This window comes from Manacus candei, unplaced genomic scaffold (assembly GCF_025592945.1).
Source record: "Manacus candei isolate 608988 ecotype Guabito, Panama unplaced genomic scaffold, ASM2559294v1 h1tg000021l, whole genome shotgun sequence".
Classification (NCBI taxonomy): Eukaryota; Metazoa; Chordata; class Aves; order Passeriformes; family Pipridae; genus Manacus; species Manacus candei.
Genome location: NW_026138069.1, coordinates 932,748 through 948,070, shown reverse-complemented (window position 1 = coordinate 948,070; position 15,323 = coordinate 932,748). Strand labels below are relative to the sequence as shown.

The following is a 15,323-nucleotide window of genomic DNA, read 5'->3' as shown; positions in this document are numbered from 1 at the left end:
TTTTCAGCTAATGATGCCATTTCAGTAGCAACCATGACCATGGCACTAGATTACAAAAGCATACTTTCCATTGCAAACAGAAGTTGATAAAAGGAGCTCCTGGGCACCAAATGTTGTGTATTCTTCTTGCAGGAAACTTCTTAAATAAACCAAAGATGTGAAGTCAGCATCACAGGGGCTTACTCTGCAAGTGTATCACACCCATCAACTGTCTTGTGACATAAACCAGTTTATGAACCTTTAAGGATTTGCTTTGAAATGTTAGTAGTATCCCTTCATATTTTAAGTCAGTGTTGTAAAACTTCCACCTGTTCCTTCTAAGAAAATTCAAGACACGAACAAAGAAGTGGACTCCTCTGGTTGTCTGCAGCTCTTCCTTCTGTCTGCTGCTCTTCAGCCAAGCCCCTCTTGTTAAATGCTCTGCTAACAAATCCCTCCACTAATCACAGTGGGTGAAGAACTGCATGACAATCCAGAAACAGGTATATTGTGTTTGCTTTCCGTTGTGTTTACCACATTTTTTCCTGTGAACTGTGATGGAACAATTTTGTACTCTCATGTATAGCTCAAAATGACTGCCTCTTATGTTATTTTTATGTTTGTGTGTACAAATGCTCCTTCCTGTAAAATGCATTCAAGTGATACACCGAAATGCCTCCGTATGTCTTAGGCTATCACTCCAAGCAATTCTTTGGAACAGTCAAATTGGGAATTTTTTTAGTAGAAAGAGTCATTCACAGCAAATTACACAAATGAGCACTTTAAATTAAGTCTCAGTTCATAAATAAGAGATTAAGATCTGAACTTGAAGTGCAGTTATTCACTACATTGCCATGTTCTTTCCATAGTTTAGAGGTTAAAAGATTTTTCTCGCAGATCATATCACTTTTAATGTGCAGTCTTTTCTGTCAGTTCCCATCTTATCTGTATCCACATAAATTTTTTTGAGGTGTCTGCTAGAGTGGGTGAGATTAGCATGTAGTGTAGGGTTTTATTTAGCATTTCCCCAAGGCATATGACTCACCCGCTCTGCCTCTAGAACAGCAGAAAATTTCAAAATGTTACTTGATGGAGGAACGTTCTGATGCAAACTAATATTAGTACATTAGATCTGGGGTCTTCAATAATACTAAAGTCTGGAACACTGCCACAGAGAACAAAAATGTGTAAATATTTATAGATTATAATTGTGGACACTGTATAAAATTTAGATAAGGTTAAGGATCAAAAATGAGAATTCCTAATTTGGGGTTTAAAAGTACAAGTATATACCAAGCTAAAAGAACAAAATTGTCTTTTACCTAAGATTTGAAGGGAATTAAGAGACTTTAAACCTATCATATGCAAATAGTTTCTGCAAAAAGTTTTTTCTCTTCTGTGGTAGAAAGGCAGGGTAAGTGCAGTCATGGCCTTTCCCCCCCAAAATTTATGATCATCCAGTTGCAAATATGTTGAGGTTCTCCATTTCTGTCCTGTCCTCCAGCACACTTTCTTTCTTTATCTACTTACTCCTCCAGTCAGTGACCACACTTTAAGGTGAATGTGACTAGACAGAAGTGTCCTTGGATGCATTTCTCACCTTGGTTGAATTGACCAGTCAAAATCACTGTTGAGGTTTGCAGATTATTAATTTCACTGAAAAATCTAAGATGACAACTCAATACTTCTGTAGTCCTAATGGAAACTGCTTGCAGTTATGTATTTGTTTATACTGCTTTGCCTAAGAAACCAAAAAGTCTGCTGCAAGTCAGAACTGTGGCAGTGCTGTGACATACAGCCTTCAGCTGTCCCTGTGCAAGTGCAGTTTCCATTTCCTACAAGCTCTGGTGACCATGTTGCCCAGTTTTTAAAGAAACAAGACAAGTTCAAAACCATACACTTATATTTTGCTCTTTTTCTTTTTTTTTTCTTTTTTTCTTTTTTTTTTTCTTTTACCTAACCCAAAGTATTTAACATGCAGCCCAATACAATGGAAAAAAATAAATGTCTGTTTTTTCCTATTCTACTTATTATACATGGAACTGTTAATCCTTTTTTTCTTTTTCTTCCTCACACTTCTTTCTTATTGAAAAATATTAAAGTCTTAAAAAATGTGACTTTGATCATCTCAAAGTCGATATCAGGTGTATCCCAAATTCATGATATTATTGACTAGACAAAATAAAAAATCTGGGTTAGATGCACAGAACTTTTGAGAAATCTTTTTCCTCTTGCCAAGCAGTATTGAGTCTGCATGAAAATCTCTCCTGTGCTGTAAGGATTTGAACCACTGTATTCCCTAAATTATTCATAACCCCCTTTGCTTCAAATCTCAGCTCTGAATGAGGCAGACAAAACCTTGGAATTTAGCTTGCTCACTGAAGATGAGAGCTCAGTCACTGGGACATGCTGAAAAGTTTTCCTTGAAGTCCACCAATCACAGTGGTTTTATTTTGAAAAAAACATTTATGTGATCATTTAAACAACAAAAATATATGACCTCGACAGGAAGAGTGTTAGTTTTCCAGTCTTGCTTTAATAAATTGCTAGTGATTTCTGCAGGTGCTTTTTTCCATGTACAAAATAGAAACCGTGCAATTGGAAATCAAACTTTCATGGATGATGAATCCCTTCATATGTATCTGTGGAAAGTGGCAAAAGTTGAGGAACGCCTCATACTGAAGATGAGTAATATACTAATGCTTAATAAAAGTTGTTTGCTTCTGTGTTTTCAAGACGACTTAACAGCTTTCTGTAGTTATTCTTTCCCTTACACATTTAAGGGAAGCAATGCAATTGATAAAAACTTTATGAACTCAAAATTTGTCTCAAGATTTTACAGTTCTGATGAATATGTAAGGGTCTTTAAATTAATTTGTTGAGTGTTGTAATAAGTTTGTAACCTGATGGTCTGCATTCAGGATCATGTAAGTAACTCATTTGGAGTAATAGGCTGAAATTTAATACAATCAGCTTAATTTTCATTAGTATGGGAGATGCTGCACCTGATTCCTGATTAAATGTCCTGATCAAATGCGATTTATAATTCATATTTTCACACTTTACATATTTTGGCAAAGTCCTTGTTTAGTCCTTCCAAGGAGAAGGAGAAAATAATTACTCACTGATGAACTGAGTGTCAGGATACCAAGGGATTTCACATTCAAAGCATTTCAGTTTCAAAGGATGCAGATGGATATGCAATGACATTTTCAAAAGCTGTAAAGTAGTCAATCAACTAAATCAACAATACTCTTCTGGAATTCAGAACCCCATGGTGATGCTTTCTTGAAGACAACCTCTGAGTTTCACTGATTACCAGGGACTTCAGTGGTTAAAAAAACCACTTGTAGGTGATGAAATGTTTCACAAATTTTAGCCAGCATGATTTGGAATTCTTGATTTTGTTTAGTTTCAGTATTGCTTCATATGGTAATAATTTTCATGCATGTTGTGTTACATTTCAGAGTTGTTTGGAATTCCAGTTTGCCAGATGTTTAGCCTATACCACCCTCTATCTTTTGTTCTCCGTGTAAAGGCAACAGACAAAATCCATAAAAACTTAATGATACTGGTCCAAATGAATGGATTTTCTCTGCCATGAGAAGAAAAACACAGAAGATGGCCATTGAAGTATAATTAAGTTGATTTGGGCAAATAAGGTTCTTCTTCGTTTCCAAATGATAATTTTTTAGTATTTAAAATATATTAGCATCCTTTCACCAGATCTGTGTAAAAATAAAGTTTTAAGTTTAAAATCAACTTATTAGTATTTTATTTCATTCTGTTACAGAGGGACCAATATTTTCTGTAAATAATTCATTGCTGTCATAAATACATATTAGATTCTTGTTTACTTACAAGTACACCATTTTTTTGTAACATGAAGAAAATATGTGACTAACAAAGATACTGTTTGGTGAATGATCTGGTAAGTAAAGAAGTTTTCAGACATTAAAAAGCGAGTTAAATACACATAACTGTCTTTCTGTGTATTGTCAAAAGGAGGTGCACAGACAAATAGGCAGGCATTCCACTCCATTAGGAGGCTGAGTGTTGGGTTCTCTGAGTACTCAGTTTTCTGCTTCTTCACCATATATTCAAGGGTTTTATCCACACCCTTAAAACTTCTGTTTCATGGAATGTTCTTTTTTTCACTGGCATGTACTCTGTGATCTGACTGTAGTTGTGACAAAGTGAGGCAATAACGTCTGTACTGTTCTTGCATCTTTTAGTGCAAATGAATTGTATAAGCTTTTTCTGTAGATCATACTTCATCCCATGAAGGAATGACACCAGGTGTCAGCTGAATATCTTGTTAAGGCACAAGACGTAAAGACAAAAAAAAGGAAGTGACTGCTCAAATCTGAAACATCTTTAGCTTGGAGAAATCAATCTAGTCTAATTCAGAGACATGCAAAGCTAATGTCTCAATGCTCTTCTGTTTTATTCCCAGAGCTAGATGCTATGTGAGCATTTTTTTGAAGTCTCAAACAAAAAAAAAGCTTCAAAAACCTTTGGTTTTCTCAGAAAGATTTCAGAGTCAGATCTCAAAATTCCTACTGCTTAAAAGATATGATACTTCTTTCTTTTGAATTGTTTTAAATTCTTTTGAAACAAAACCAAACCAAAAATTAAAAAACTCAATTTTACCAAACAAATCAAATTAGGAAAAAAGTTAACCATACCATTCAGGAAAATGAACCTAACCATTTGAGAATTCTAAAATAGACTAAAATTTGTTGCATGGGAGGAAAGAGAATGCATTATACTTTGAAATTCTAGGAAGGATTTGTTGATTTAAGCAGGGAATGGCTATTTACGACTTTCCTTTTACAGTGTTTTTTTACCTCCTTGGCCTAGTTCAGATGTACACCAACTTCTAAAGAACCAAGACTCTTCATATTTAGACAATTGGAACACAAACTGCCAGAAATTCAAAGCCTTTTTTTTTTAATTTTACCTTTTAAGTGACCTCCTTTTAATTCACCTGGAGCTGTGTCATCTGAAGAGCCAGAAACAGTATCTATTGGATGATGCTGCAAATAAAGGAGTGTACCACCTTATACTCTATGATGATCTTTGATGATTTTTTAATTATTGAGATCTGTAAACTTTCTCTGCTCTTATCTGTGATGATTGTGTGCATTCTCAAACTGATTTGTACTTCCTGTGACTCATCCAAGTGTGTTTGGAGCCAGTTTTATTTAAAAAAAATCTTTATCACCAGAATGTTTTGTGAGAAAGTAATATCTTAATTACAACATAAATTTTGAACAAAATATTATGTGATAGAAATTTCTGGGATTATTCTTAATTTTAAAATGTCAATCCTATTTTGATACTTCCATGGCTATTTGTATCTCAGATTTCTCACAGTACAGAAATTATTCTTGAACTGAGTTTAAGCCTGGAAATGTACAGCGTTTCAGTGTTTTGTCACTAATATTAATCATTTTCTTTCTCAGGTATGATAGGCATAAGCTAACTACTAAAGAATGTCATAGTTGTCAATATGTTGCTCATATGAATCCAACTGCTGGCAGCTTCACTATCAAACCTAGGCTCCAGGTGTGTTTTGAAGTGTCATATTATAGCAATCCTGTATTTAATACATGAAATAATTACTATTTAGTTTTTCACTACAATAGGTAGGAGATGAAAGGGAATAGGAGAAAATGCAGTGTTTGAAATTTAGTACAGATTCCTATAGCTAAACAGAAAGAGACACACCATATTTATTAAGGCATTGAGAGTCCCCTGAATTTCTTAGCAATTGCAGTCTCATGTGGACCTTCACCTGGCAGATGTGTCCTTGGGGCTCATAGCCAGACATGCAACTGCTGTGGAACTGCATCAAGGATGAAACTAGAATTTAAGTCTTTTCTGTGATACACAAGCAGATTTATGTTCACCAGGTTGTATTGTTATTTAACACTTCATTACTCTTATTTGCTGTCTGATGCTGGAGAATCTTCATCTCTTTTTCCCTTTTTATTTCCAGAGACATTTTACAGTATTTACTTCAACTTCCTTTCTTATTGACTCTAAGACTGGCTCAGTTGGTTAGAGCCTGGTGCAAATAATGCCAAGGTTTGGGGTTCAATCCTTGTATAGACCATTCACTTAAGAGTTGGACCTGATGCACCTACTTTTAGTCTTTCAGTGCAGAGTGTGTGGGTACATCAATCACTACATTATTGTAGTGTTTTTTCTTGAGAACATTTTTCATGTTCTCCTTTTGGGGAATTTTTTAACTATTATTTTTCTCTCTAACTATGTGGTAGAATGTGGAAGACCAAGTGTAGCTGCAGCCTTGGCTCATCTATTGCTATTTTTCAAATGCAGAGCAGACCCTTGTTGCGAGCCAGTGAAAGCACGAGAACTGCTGAGTAATATGCTTCCTAGGAACTCCTCAAGCTACAATAAACTGCATGCCTCTATGCACCTAGTCTTGTTTGAGGGTGCCATGCAGCATGTGTAAGCAGAATATCATCTATAAAGGGAGCAAGTAATTCATCAAGATGCTACCAATGTTTGCATGAAGTTGCTTTTTACTGTTCAGAAGTTGTTGCAGTGCAGACTCCTAATGCTCTTACTGGAAGGCTTATGCAGGGCACTGTGCAGCAATAGTGCTGATAAATACACTTTACTGATGGTGTTATAGAAGAGTAGATTGTAGCTCAGTGTTAAAACTAACCTCCATTTTGTTTATTTAAACAGGCGTTCACCCTTTTTTGCACTCTATAGAAATTTACACCACTTATTTTCTGAGGTTGGAAAGACAGTCTATAAAGCTGTAGATTAAGTCTGCCTTAACTTTTAAGTAGTTAATGATGTAACAGACCTTTATAAGAAAACCAATATTTACCTTTTGTTTCCAGGAAAGGGAAAATGCTTTTAAAATGAGATTAATTCAAAACAAGGACAAGTAATACCTTAAGCATATACTAACCTATGCCCCTGCGTGGCAGACTTGAAGTTGCTTTGCTGCCCAGCCTTGTATTTTTTTAAATGTAAACCAAGCAAGACTTCTAAGTGTCATCATAGATTTGTTTTATTTATCTGTAGCTTTTTTTCATAGGTAGGTTGACCTTATCTCAGTTTAATGTAATTTTTTTTTCTTATGTCAGGATATATCTTAGTACCCATTATGGCCCAAAATCTCAGCTTCTGTTTCTGAAATCTGATTAACTGCATTTGCTTTGTTTTCCTTCATGGAAAAAAATCAGCCAGTTTTCAGAAGACAAAGTGAAGATTTTACCGAGTAAGTGAGGCACAGAGTTCATTGTTGTTCCTTGTCATTATTTGTAATCTTTCTTGAACATATGCAGTCATTCTAGTCATGCGTAATATCAGTGATTTCCAGAAAGAGACAGAGGCCCATGCTGGCAGAGATTAGTTTTGTTAAAGCAGTTTCTATTATTTGCAGTGTCAAACGGTTTAACACACAAATTTTCTTCTCATTGAGTTGGACTAGGATTTCAGTGTCATCGTTTTTCACTTTGCACATAATCAGGCAGGAGCTATGTAAGAGAAGACAGTCTTGACTAAGCAGTCTATTGTAGAAGTTTCTCTCCAAGAGGATTAAAGAAACGCTTAAATTACAAAGATAATCATATGAATCTTTCATAGGGACTGTAGATTTTGTTAGGCTGATTTAGAGGTTGATGTGATAATCATCAGAATTGCAGACAGAAGCCTTCTCAGGTATCACTGGTTTTGCTTGAAAATGGTGGTAAGCCATTATCTTCTCTCTGAAGTCCAGTGACCGAGAGTAGTATCTGTTTGCCAAATAAAGTGGCAGGGTGTCTTAGACGTACAATTTGGCAGTCCTGGAAGAGTGATTGTGAAATTTAAACCTGTAAATTTTTTCTGCACCTTTTATGTTTTTTTTTTTATGGATCCATTGTGAAATCATGAATAAGGCTGATAAAGTTCTACAGTGAAGTCAAAGAGAATTGGTTTCCAGTAATGTTTTGGTTGAACACGTTTCTACCTCTTTATTAGATGCAACCAGATTAGACACATTATCCCTTTTATTTAAGAAGGTTCTTATCAATGTTTTTTCAGGGGTTACTTTTTTCAGTGGCATGAGAAACAGAGAATGAAGGGGATGCTTTTTGGTTTGTTTTATTTATACATGAAAATAAATTAAGCATAAAGTCCAACTTGCTGCCTCTAAGATCTAATCTGCTGAATTAGACTTTCATGCCTTAGAATCTGTATTTGATTTTTAAAAAATAAAAATTTGTGAATATTTTTAGATGCTTTTATGAATTATTAAAATATCAATTGCAGGAGAATTCTTTTAATGTCTAAAATATAGTTTTTGGGGGGAAGAATTACCTCAATACACACATTTAAAAATTTTAGAAATTAAATCTTGTCTGATTTGGGGGAAAATTCTTATCTGGCCTCATTCATCCTACGGTATTCTATGATCAGCAAATAAAAACATGCTTTAAATAGTCTGGACTAGATATTCCAAAAGTAAATTGAAGTTTGATGCAAATTTTTCATTAGGTGATTTCTTGTCCTTCAGCCTTTGTGGTGCAAACTGCCAGACATGAAATTCTCATGTGCTTCTAGGGTCCAGCCAACCTCCCTTCAAATTAACTAGGTCTCTGTTCTGAGTCCAGTCAGGGCCCATCAGGATCTTGGGGTGATGCTTTGAAGCAATTCAATGTAAAGAACAAGCAATCAGACAGCTCTGGTCACTGTAGAGGTTAGTGCAAAGGAATATTTGAGAAAGGAAAAGAACTTAGAGGAAAGAAATAAAATGCTGGCATGAAGGTAATGTACCTTTAAGTGTCGGGAGAACATTACCTCAAAAATAGACCAAAAAAAAGAATGAAAAAAAGAAAAAAGCAACTGTGATGCAATAAAAAGAAACTTAGAAACTTGACTAAGGATGTTGTTGAAGTCTACATTACTTTATTGGTGTTCTGTCATCAGGTGCCAAATCACTTATTTCCTAGAATTCCCTAGGGGTTGTGCACTTCTGATTGGAGTAGGTGGTAAACTGAGCTTGTCAAGGCTGGCAGCATATATCTGCTCCCTAGAGCTTTTCCAAATCACACAGAAGAAAGATTACGGGATGCAGGACCTCAGGGTAAACTGATAGATATTATTTGAACCTTTTGAGTTCACTGCTTCAAGAATGTGTTTTGTTGTTGCACAGGCTTGACAAAATCACAGGTGAAACAGTAGAATTTAAAGTAACAACCCCTTTGGTTTCCAGCTGGACCTCTTGTTTTCTTTATTTTTGAAAAATGGGTGGGCAGAATTTATTTTAATGTCTGTTTAAACGCTTCACAGAATTTTGGTAGTTTCTCCACTTTTTCCAAGGTGGCTACTTCACAGGTTACAAAGATGTGGTTGGAGTTCTGGTAGTTAGCAGTTTGTTACAAATTTTTGTGCATCATTGAACCCTTATTGATTTAGGGGTATAAAATTGAAGTGGAGGAACACAAGAAGAAATGTTCTCCTTGTCATATGTTGTCATTTAGTCACTTAAACTGTCCATATGCAAAGGCAAGGACTGTAGTTGAGTGAAGTGCTCTTATCAGGCTCACTGTCTACCTGTGCCCTATCTGTGTGAGCAAACAGCGAAGAAAGGAACATTTTCTTCCTCTTTACTCCGTGTGGACAACAAACAATAGTTCCGAATCTCAGACTTGGCCAAATAACAATCCAATTATGGTCAGATTTGGTGGATGGCTGTCCCCAAAAAGCCCTTCTGTTAGCCTTGGGCCATGGCCAAACCACCACAGTGTGTGTAGACCAAGGCTTTTTAAACCTTTGGCTTTCGGAGGGAGGTACATGCTGTTCTGCTTTGAAAAATGCTGTGTGTTTTTTAGTGTCCTCATGGTGTTTAACTTCTTGTGCCCTCCTTCCCTCATCAAATGAGGTGCAATGTAAGATGTGGGCTTAAGTGGTCATTTCCCCCATGCTGTTTCGAAGCAGGGAAACTTCTAAGCCTCTGTTAACAAGCCTGAGGATTTGCTTTGCTAGGTTGTGTGGCAGCTTGTTCGTAACAGCCAGCATTAACCTTATCCTGTGTTTCAAATGTGACTGCACTCAAATGCAACTGATGTGGGTTGTTTTCTTTCTGGAAACCCAAGCCAAAAAGCATTCCATATTTGTACCACTATTAGCACAATGGTCCCAACCATGTCTCCGTCTGGGCCATAGCCAAAGTAATAGTGCACCAGAGCACACCTCAGTTTAATTGGTTAGGGGTTTTTTTTCACATGGGAAAGCCTTCCTAAATAAATTCACTAAAGAAAAAAACAAGTTTTCAGAAACAACAGAATTTAAAATTAATCTGGATCTTCAATGCAATTCCCAGACATTATTGGTATAGTCATGTCTGTTCTTGATGGGGACTTTCATGGCTGCAATATCTCTTTCTGTTACATTGATGAGAGGATTTCTTTGATCTTAACCACTAGGTCATGTCGAAATGTCCGTGTTTGATATGGAAGAAAAACACAAACTGCATCTCCCTTTGGATATTATGTAGCAAATTAGTGACATGTAAATAAAGCGAGAAAAGTAAAGAGAGGTCAGCAGTGTGCTGCCATCTGCTAACATGCATTCCACACTTTTCCTGTATCAACATTGTAACAGATTATGAGTGATTGCCTCCTTTCCTTACAGGTAGATCTTGCCAGTTTGTACATCAAGACTGGTGCCAAGAACATGCCAACAGTGTTTTTGCTGACAGATGCCCAAGTTCCAGATGAACGCTTTTTTGTGCTGATTAATGACTTGTTGGCATCAGGTGATTAAACCAACACATTTCTTGAAAGATCTTTTCCAATGACAAATGATCTGTGTTTTCATTGAACTTTAAAGAGATTATTTCTCTCTCAGGTATTTGTAGGGAGAGCTTTTAAAGAGGCCAAGTCAACCCATACACCTTGAGCATTGAATCTAACTTGCTTAAGAAAGAATTGCCCACTGAGAAGACAAATTGCTGAAGCTAATCATGCCTAAGTACAATGGTTTGGGGGGAAATGGAAATCTCTTTTTGACTTAATGCTATGTTTACTTTGGTGTGATTTCACTAAGTTCAAGCACTGTCTTCATGACTGCACAAGTGTAACATGCAGCAATGCAGTTTTGCCCATGTTTTGAAGATTAGAGGAACTGGATTCTGAATGTGGGGATCTAGGGATAGAATGGAAGAAAAAATGAGAATAATATTCAGCACAGTTGGAGTGCATCTTGAAAGATTTTTTTAAAAAGTTACTATTTACTTTTGCAACCAGACTTATAAACAATTCACTGACAACCTGAAAAAAAGGAACCACTATTCTGAGGCATACATAATTTATGAGTGAACTTCCTATCAGGGCAAATACTTTTGTCATTTCAAAAAAATGTCATTTCCTTTCCCTTAAAGAAATAGAAAAACTTCTTTTTAGACAAAAAGGCATAGGGAACAGGAGAAGACTCTTTTGTGACTGGATCTGTCTGGTACCAGCATAGCTCTAGTTATGTGCTTAAACCCCATGGGGCTAAATACCATGTAGATTATTTGTCACGTGTTGTGTAAGGCTTCTTTTACCTACTCCTTTATCTTTTCACAGGAGAGCTTCCAGATCTGTTCAGTGATGAAGGCTTGAAGGTCATAGTTGCAGGAGTTAGAAAAAGTCTGAGCCCTGGGCCTGATGGACACCAGAGAGCACTGCTGGAGGTTCGTCTTGAATAGTGGCTGCAGTTGAAAGTAAGGCATATTTCAGGGGCAAGAAACAGTCATGAGCTGATCAAAATAGCAACATACTTCAGTTATCTCACAACCCAGCATATGGTGGCATACTTCTCTTGAAAGCTTGCTCACTGACGTGTGGCACTGAATTTGCCTCTCTCATGTTACCCCTATAATTTGCCTCCCTGTGAGTTTTACTCCTAGATCTGGCCATTGACATCCTGCCTTTCACAGGAAAGTCACATAGCTGCTCTGTATCTTAGTTTCATGGTCTTATGTCTTGAACACAATGATGCACTTCAGAGAGAAGTGAGGTGCTAATGAGGAGTTAGTACTGCTGTTGACGCAATTATAAATATGTTCCCTAATTACACATGCAGTAATTCTGTATGTGTACTCAACTCTTAAACATTCACACAAATAATTGAAATTTCACAGAAAATGTTAATTCGTTCTACTTTTTCTACACCATTTAAAAATAAAAATACCCATGTAGCTTTTAAACCTGTAGTTTTCAGGTTTAAAACTGTTTAGTGATTCACATTAATATGATACCACAATTGCAACAAGTGTCTCTCCTAAGCTCTGTTTAAGAGACAATGTTGTTGAGGAAGACTGTAATTCTGTCCTGAAAGCAGAAGTGGGAAAAACTGGTTTTGGAGTGGCATCTTTAGGAACTTTCAGTTTATGTAGGCTTCCATTTCACACATCATCTGAAACATCTGTGTAGCTTATAAGAAAATGAGAAGTCTAAAAACCATTAACCATCTAAAAAGAGAATGTTTTGAAAGGAATATATGCCCCATACTTTGTGCATTAGTATGATCTATTTGATTTGGGGTGAGAAGAGCCTTCCCATAGCAGATTATTCTACAGTGGTCTTCTGTGCAGGCTTTTTTCTTCATTTTCTGAAATGTTTAACCACGACTGATCTAAAGACCATTCTGATTTGATTATGAGTTTTTTATCAAGTTCTTACACTTCGATTATGAGTTTTGTATCGAGTTCTTACACTTTATAACATACCACTTTCTCTTTTTTCCCCCTCATCTATTCTTTTTCCAATTCTGCTTTAGTTTTGCTGCTGTTCTCTCCTGTCTCTAACTCTACTGCCATTACTTCTGTCCCTCCACAAATTTATTCTGTAAGTTAAAGGTTGGTGGAGACCTGTATGGAATCTAGTGTAACATATTCTGTATTGTTTTCACTCTTACAGACTTAAATAACATGGTCAATAGTGGTGCTTACCTTCTGCATATCTCTTTCTGAAAGTGCTATTTGTCTCTGTTTCATGACTATTGTGTTTGTGTATGTTTTTTTAAGAAAGGACAGAGGAAAAATTATTTCTAATATCTCTCTCAATTTTCTCTTTTCACATTTTCTCCTTTTTTGTTTTTCTTGTTCCTACAGTCATTTCTTCATTTATTTTCCTTTTCTTTTTTCATTTTAAGGACCTTTTGAAAGGCAGCTTTCAAACGCCTTTTACCTTGCAACCATTTCACCAGTCCCCCACTGTGCAAATTAGCACTACTGGAGGCAAGAACAGGAGATATCTATTCATGTTGCAGAGGAGGAAAGTAGAGACATTGTAGTACTGAAGGAGACATAAATTTTATGAGTTAACACACTGGCTAATACCTATATGAACTTTTAGTTAGTGCTGGGTGACCTATCACCTCTTCCTTTTCCTGTATTTGAGGAATAAAAGACTAATATAATGTGAAAGAGCAGAAGGGACAATTTAGACCGTTTTATAATGTTAAAGCTCAGTGAAGTGATATAGTCTCATTTTTCAATTGTATTTTAGAAAAATACATGATTCCTACATGAAGCCACAATTCCCTTGTGCCCACTTACAGTTTTACATACTGCAGTTCTGTTTATGGTGAGGAATCTGTCACTCAGGAACCAATACTACCCAGTGCTATTCTTTGAATCACCATAGCTCTTTTGGTTTGTGTTGATTTTGTTTTGACTGTTTTCAATCTGGACCTTGCAATCCATTCTGCTGCTAATGTACTGAGAACATGTCATGTACGTAGGTGCAAATTTAAATTGAAAGTATGTCAGGTGAAGACAGTGGGTTGCACTTTTATAAAATATGGGTCCACAACTGGAAGGGTATGTGAGGACATACATGCACCTGAGAATTTCAAAAACTTTCATGATGAATCATGAAATAAATGATAAAGGAAGAATGCTGCTCAAGAAAAGAAATTTGATGGTCAAACTGTAAAAGTTAATGTGCTGACAGTGCTAAGGCACACATAAGATAAGAGGTTTCTAAGGCTCAGTAATTTACTGGAGCTCCAGAAGTTTTTCAATATCTCAAATCTCTATGCAGTAATCACTCTTAAATGCTCTGCACATTACCAAAATTTCTTGAAAAAGTAAGGGCCAGAAGAAGCAAATATTTCTTGAAAGCATGGATATGAGATCAGTCAGTCATGCTGTCTCTTGAGATCCATCTGATTTTATTTCATTCTTTTGGTCATGGTAACCTTTCAACTTTTCCCCAGAAATGTGAACATCATGCCTAAATGCCTTGCAGCCCTCATGCCCTACATAAACATGCTCTCAAGTGTACTCTTTCTAGCAAGCATACTCTTTGTGTCATTTCCTATTTGCATGTTTTTAAAGTTCTCATCTCAGTTTCCTCAGTGCTCTTAAACATTACTGTATATTCTAAAGCCAGACATGTTAAATTGGTTTTTTTTTTTAAACTGAATCTCTGTTATTCAGTCCGAGTGCAGCCAGTTTTCTTCATGAGCTGCTGGTCTACTACAAATACTTGCTCCTCTTTCCTTGAACAAGTTTCTTCATTGTGTGTTTTCCTCATGTTTCAAAGTTTACAGTCCCTCAGTGGCTGTTGTGAAGTCCCAGCATTAAGAACTAAATTTGCTAGTTTCAGGGGAAGGCCATTTCTCCAATTTCCTTCCAACTTGGCATGACTGCTTTAGTCATCACATCTTTATAATGGTCTTCTCTTTCTGTAGTCCTGTCAGGATTTAGCTGGCTCCCCATTTTCTATGGCATTTAGCAGTACAGTAGTTTCATGCTTTAGTCCAAATTAATGTCAAACATAGGCAGAGTGGGTGTCCTGCATTGCCACAGGCAATCTTGTCCATATTTTTACTATTACTTTTCTTTTAAATTATTGTCTTTCATTTCCACATCCTCTTTTATTAGGACACATTAGCCTTTTCCTTGCAGTCTGCTTGACCACTGATAGAACATCTATTTTTATCTGTGAATCTGAGAGGAACTTGTGAAGGCACATCAGAGCTCAGCTTTTGGCCAGCTCTCATGTTTTTTTCTTTTGAGGGCATAAATACACATGTCTATCAGCTTGACTGCTTTAATTCCAGACAAAAAGAACTATGTTTTTAGTGTTTCTGATTCTGTGTTAAACTGATAGTGACCCCAGATTTGTTTTCATTTTTAGGGTTGTTTTTGTTTGTTTGTTTGTTTGGGTTTGGGGTTTTTTTTCATTTTGTTTGATTCAGTGGGGAGTAACTATGGAAGATTTTCTGCAGCACATAAAACATCTGTTTCTGCAGTTGGCAGGCTCTTACAGTAAGAGTTCCTGTTTCTCTATGAAAACCTCCAGGCTTTTCTATTTGGA

At 36.3% G+C, this 15,323-nt stretch overlaps 2 protein-coding genes across 2 annotated transcripts in view; one reads left to right on the top strand and one right to left on the bottom strand.

Moving 5' to 3' along the window:
• Window positions 1-15,323, bottom strand: part of CDCA7L (cell division cycle associated 7 like) — a 147,705-nt gene that overhangs the window by 51,216 nt on the left and 81,166 nt on the right. The gene's annotated exons all lie outside the window — the stretch shown is intronic.
• The window catches only part of DNAH11 (dynein axonemal heavy chain 11), a 49,427-nt gene continuing 37,923 nt past the window's right edge, over window positions 3,820-15,323 (top strand). Inside the window, exons 1-4 of the mRNA XM_051785960.1 lie at window positions 3,820-3,910; window positions 5,448-5,550; window positions 10,645-10,768; window positions 11,580-11,686. Coding sequence (XP_051641920.1) covers window positions 3,903-3,910; window positions 5,448-5,550; window positions 10,645-10,768; window positions 11,580-11,686 — 342 coding nt within the window. The 5' untranslated portion in view covers window positions 3,820-3,902. The remainder of the gene's footprint in view (window positions 3,911-5,447; window positions 5,551-10,644; window positions 10,769-11,579; window positions 11,687-15,323) is intronic.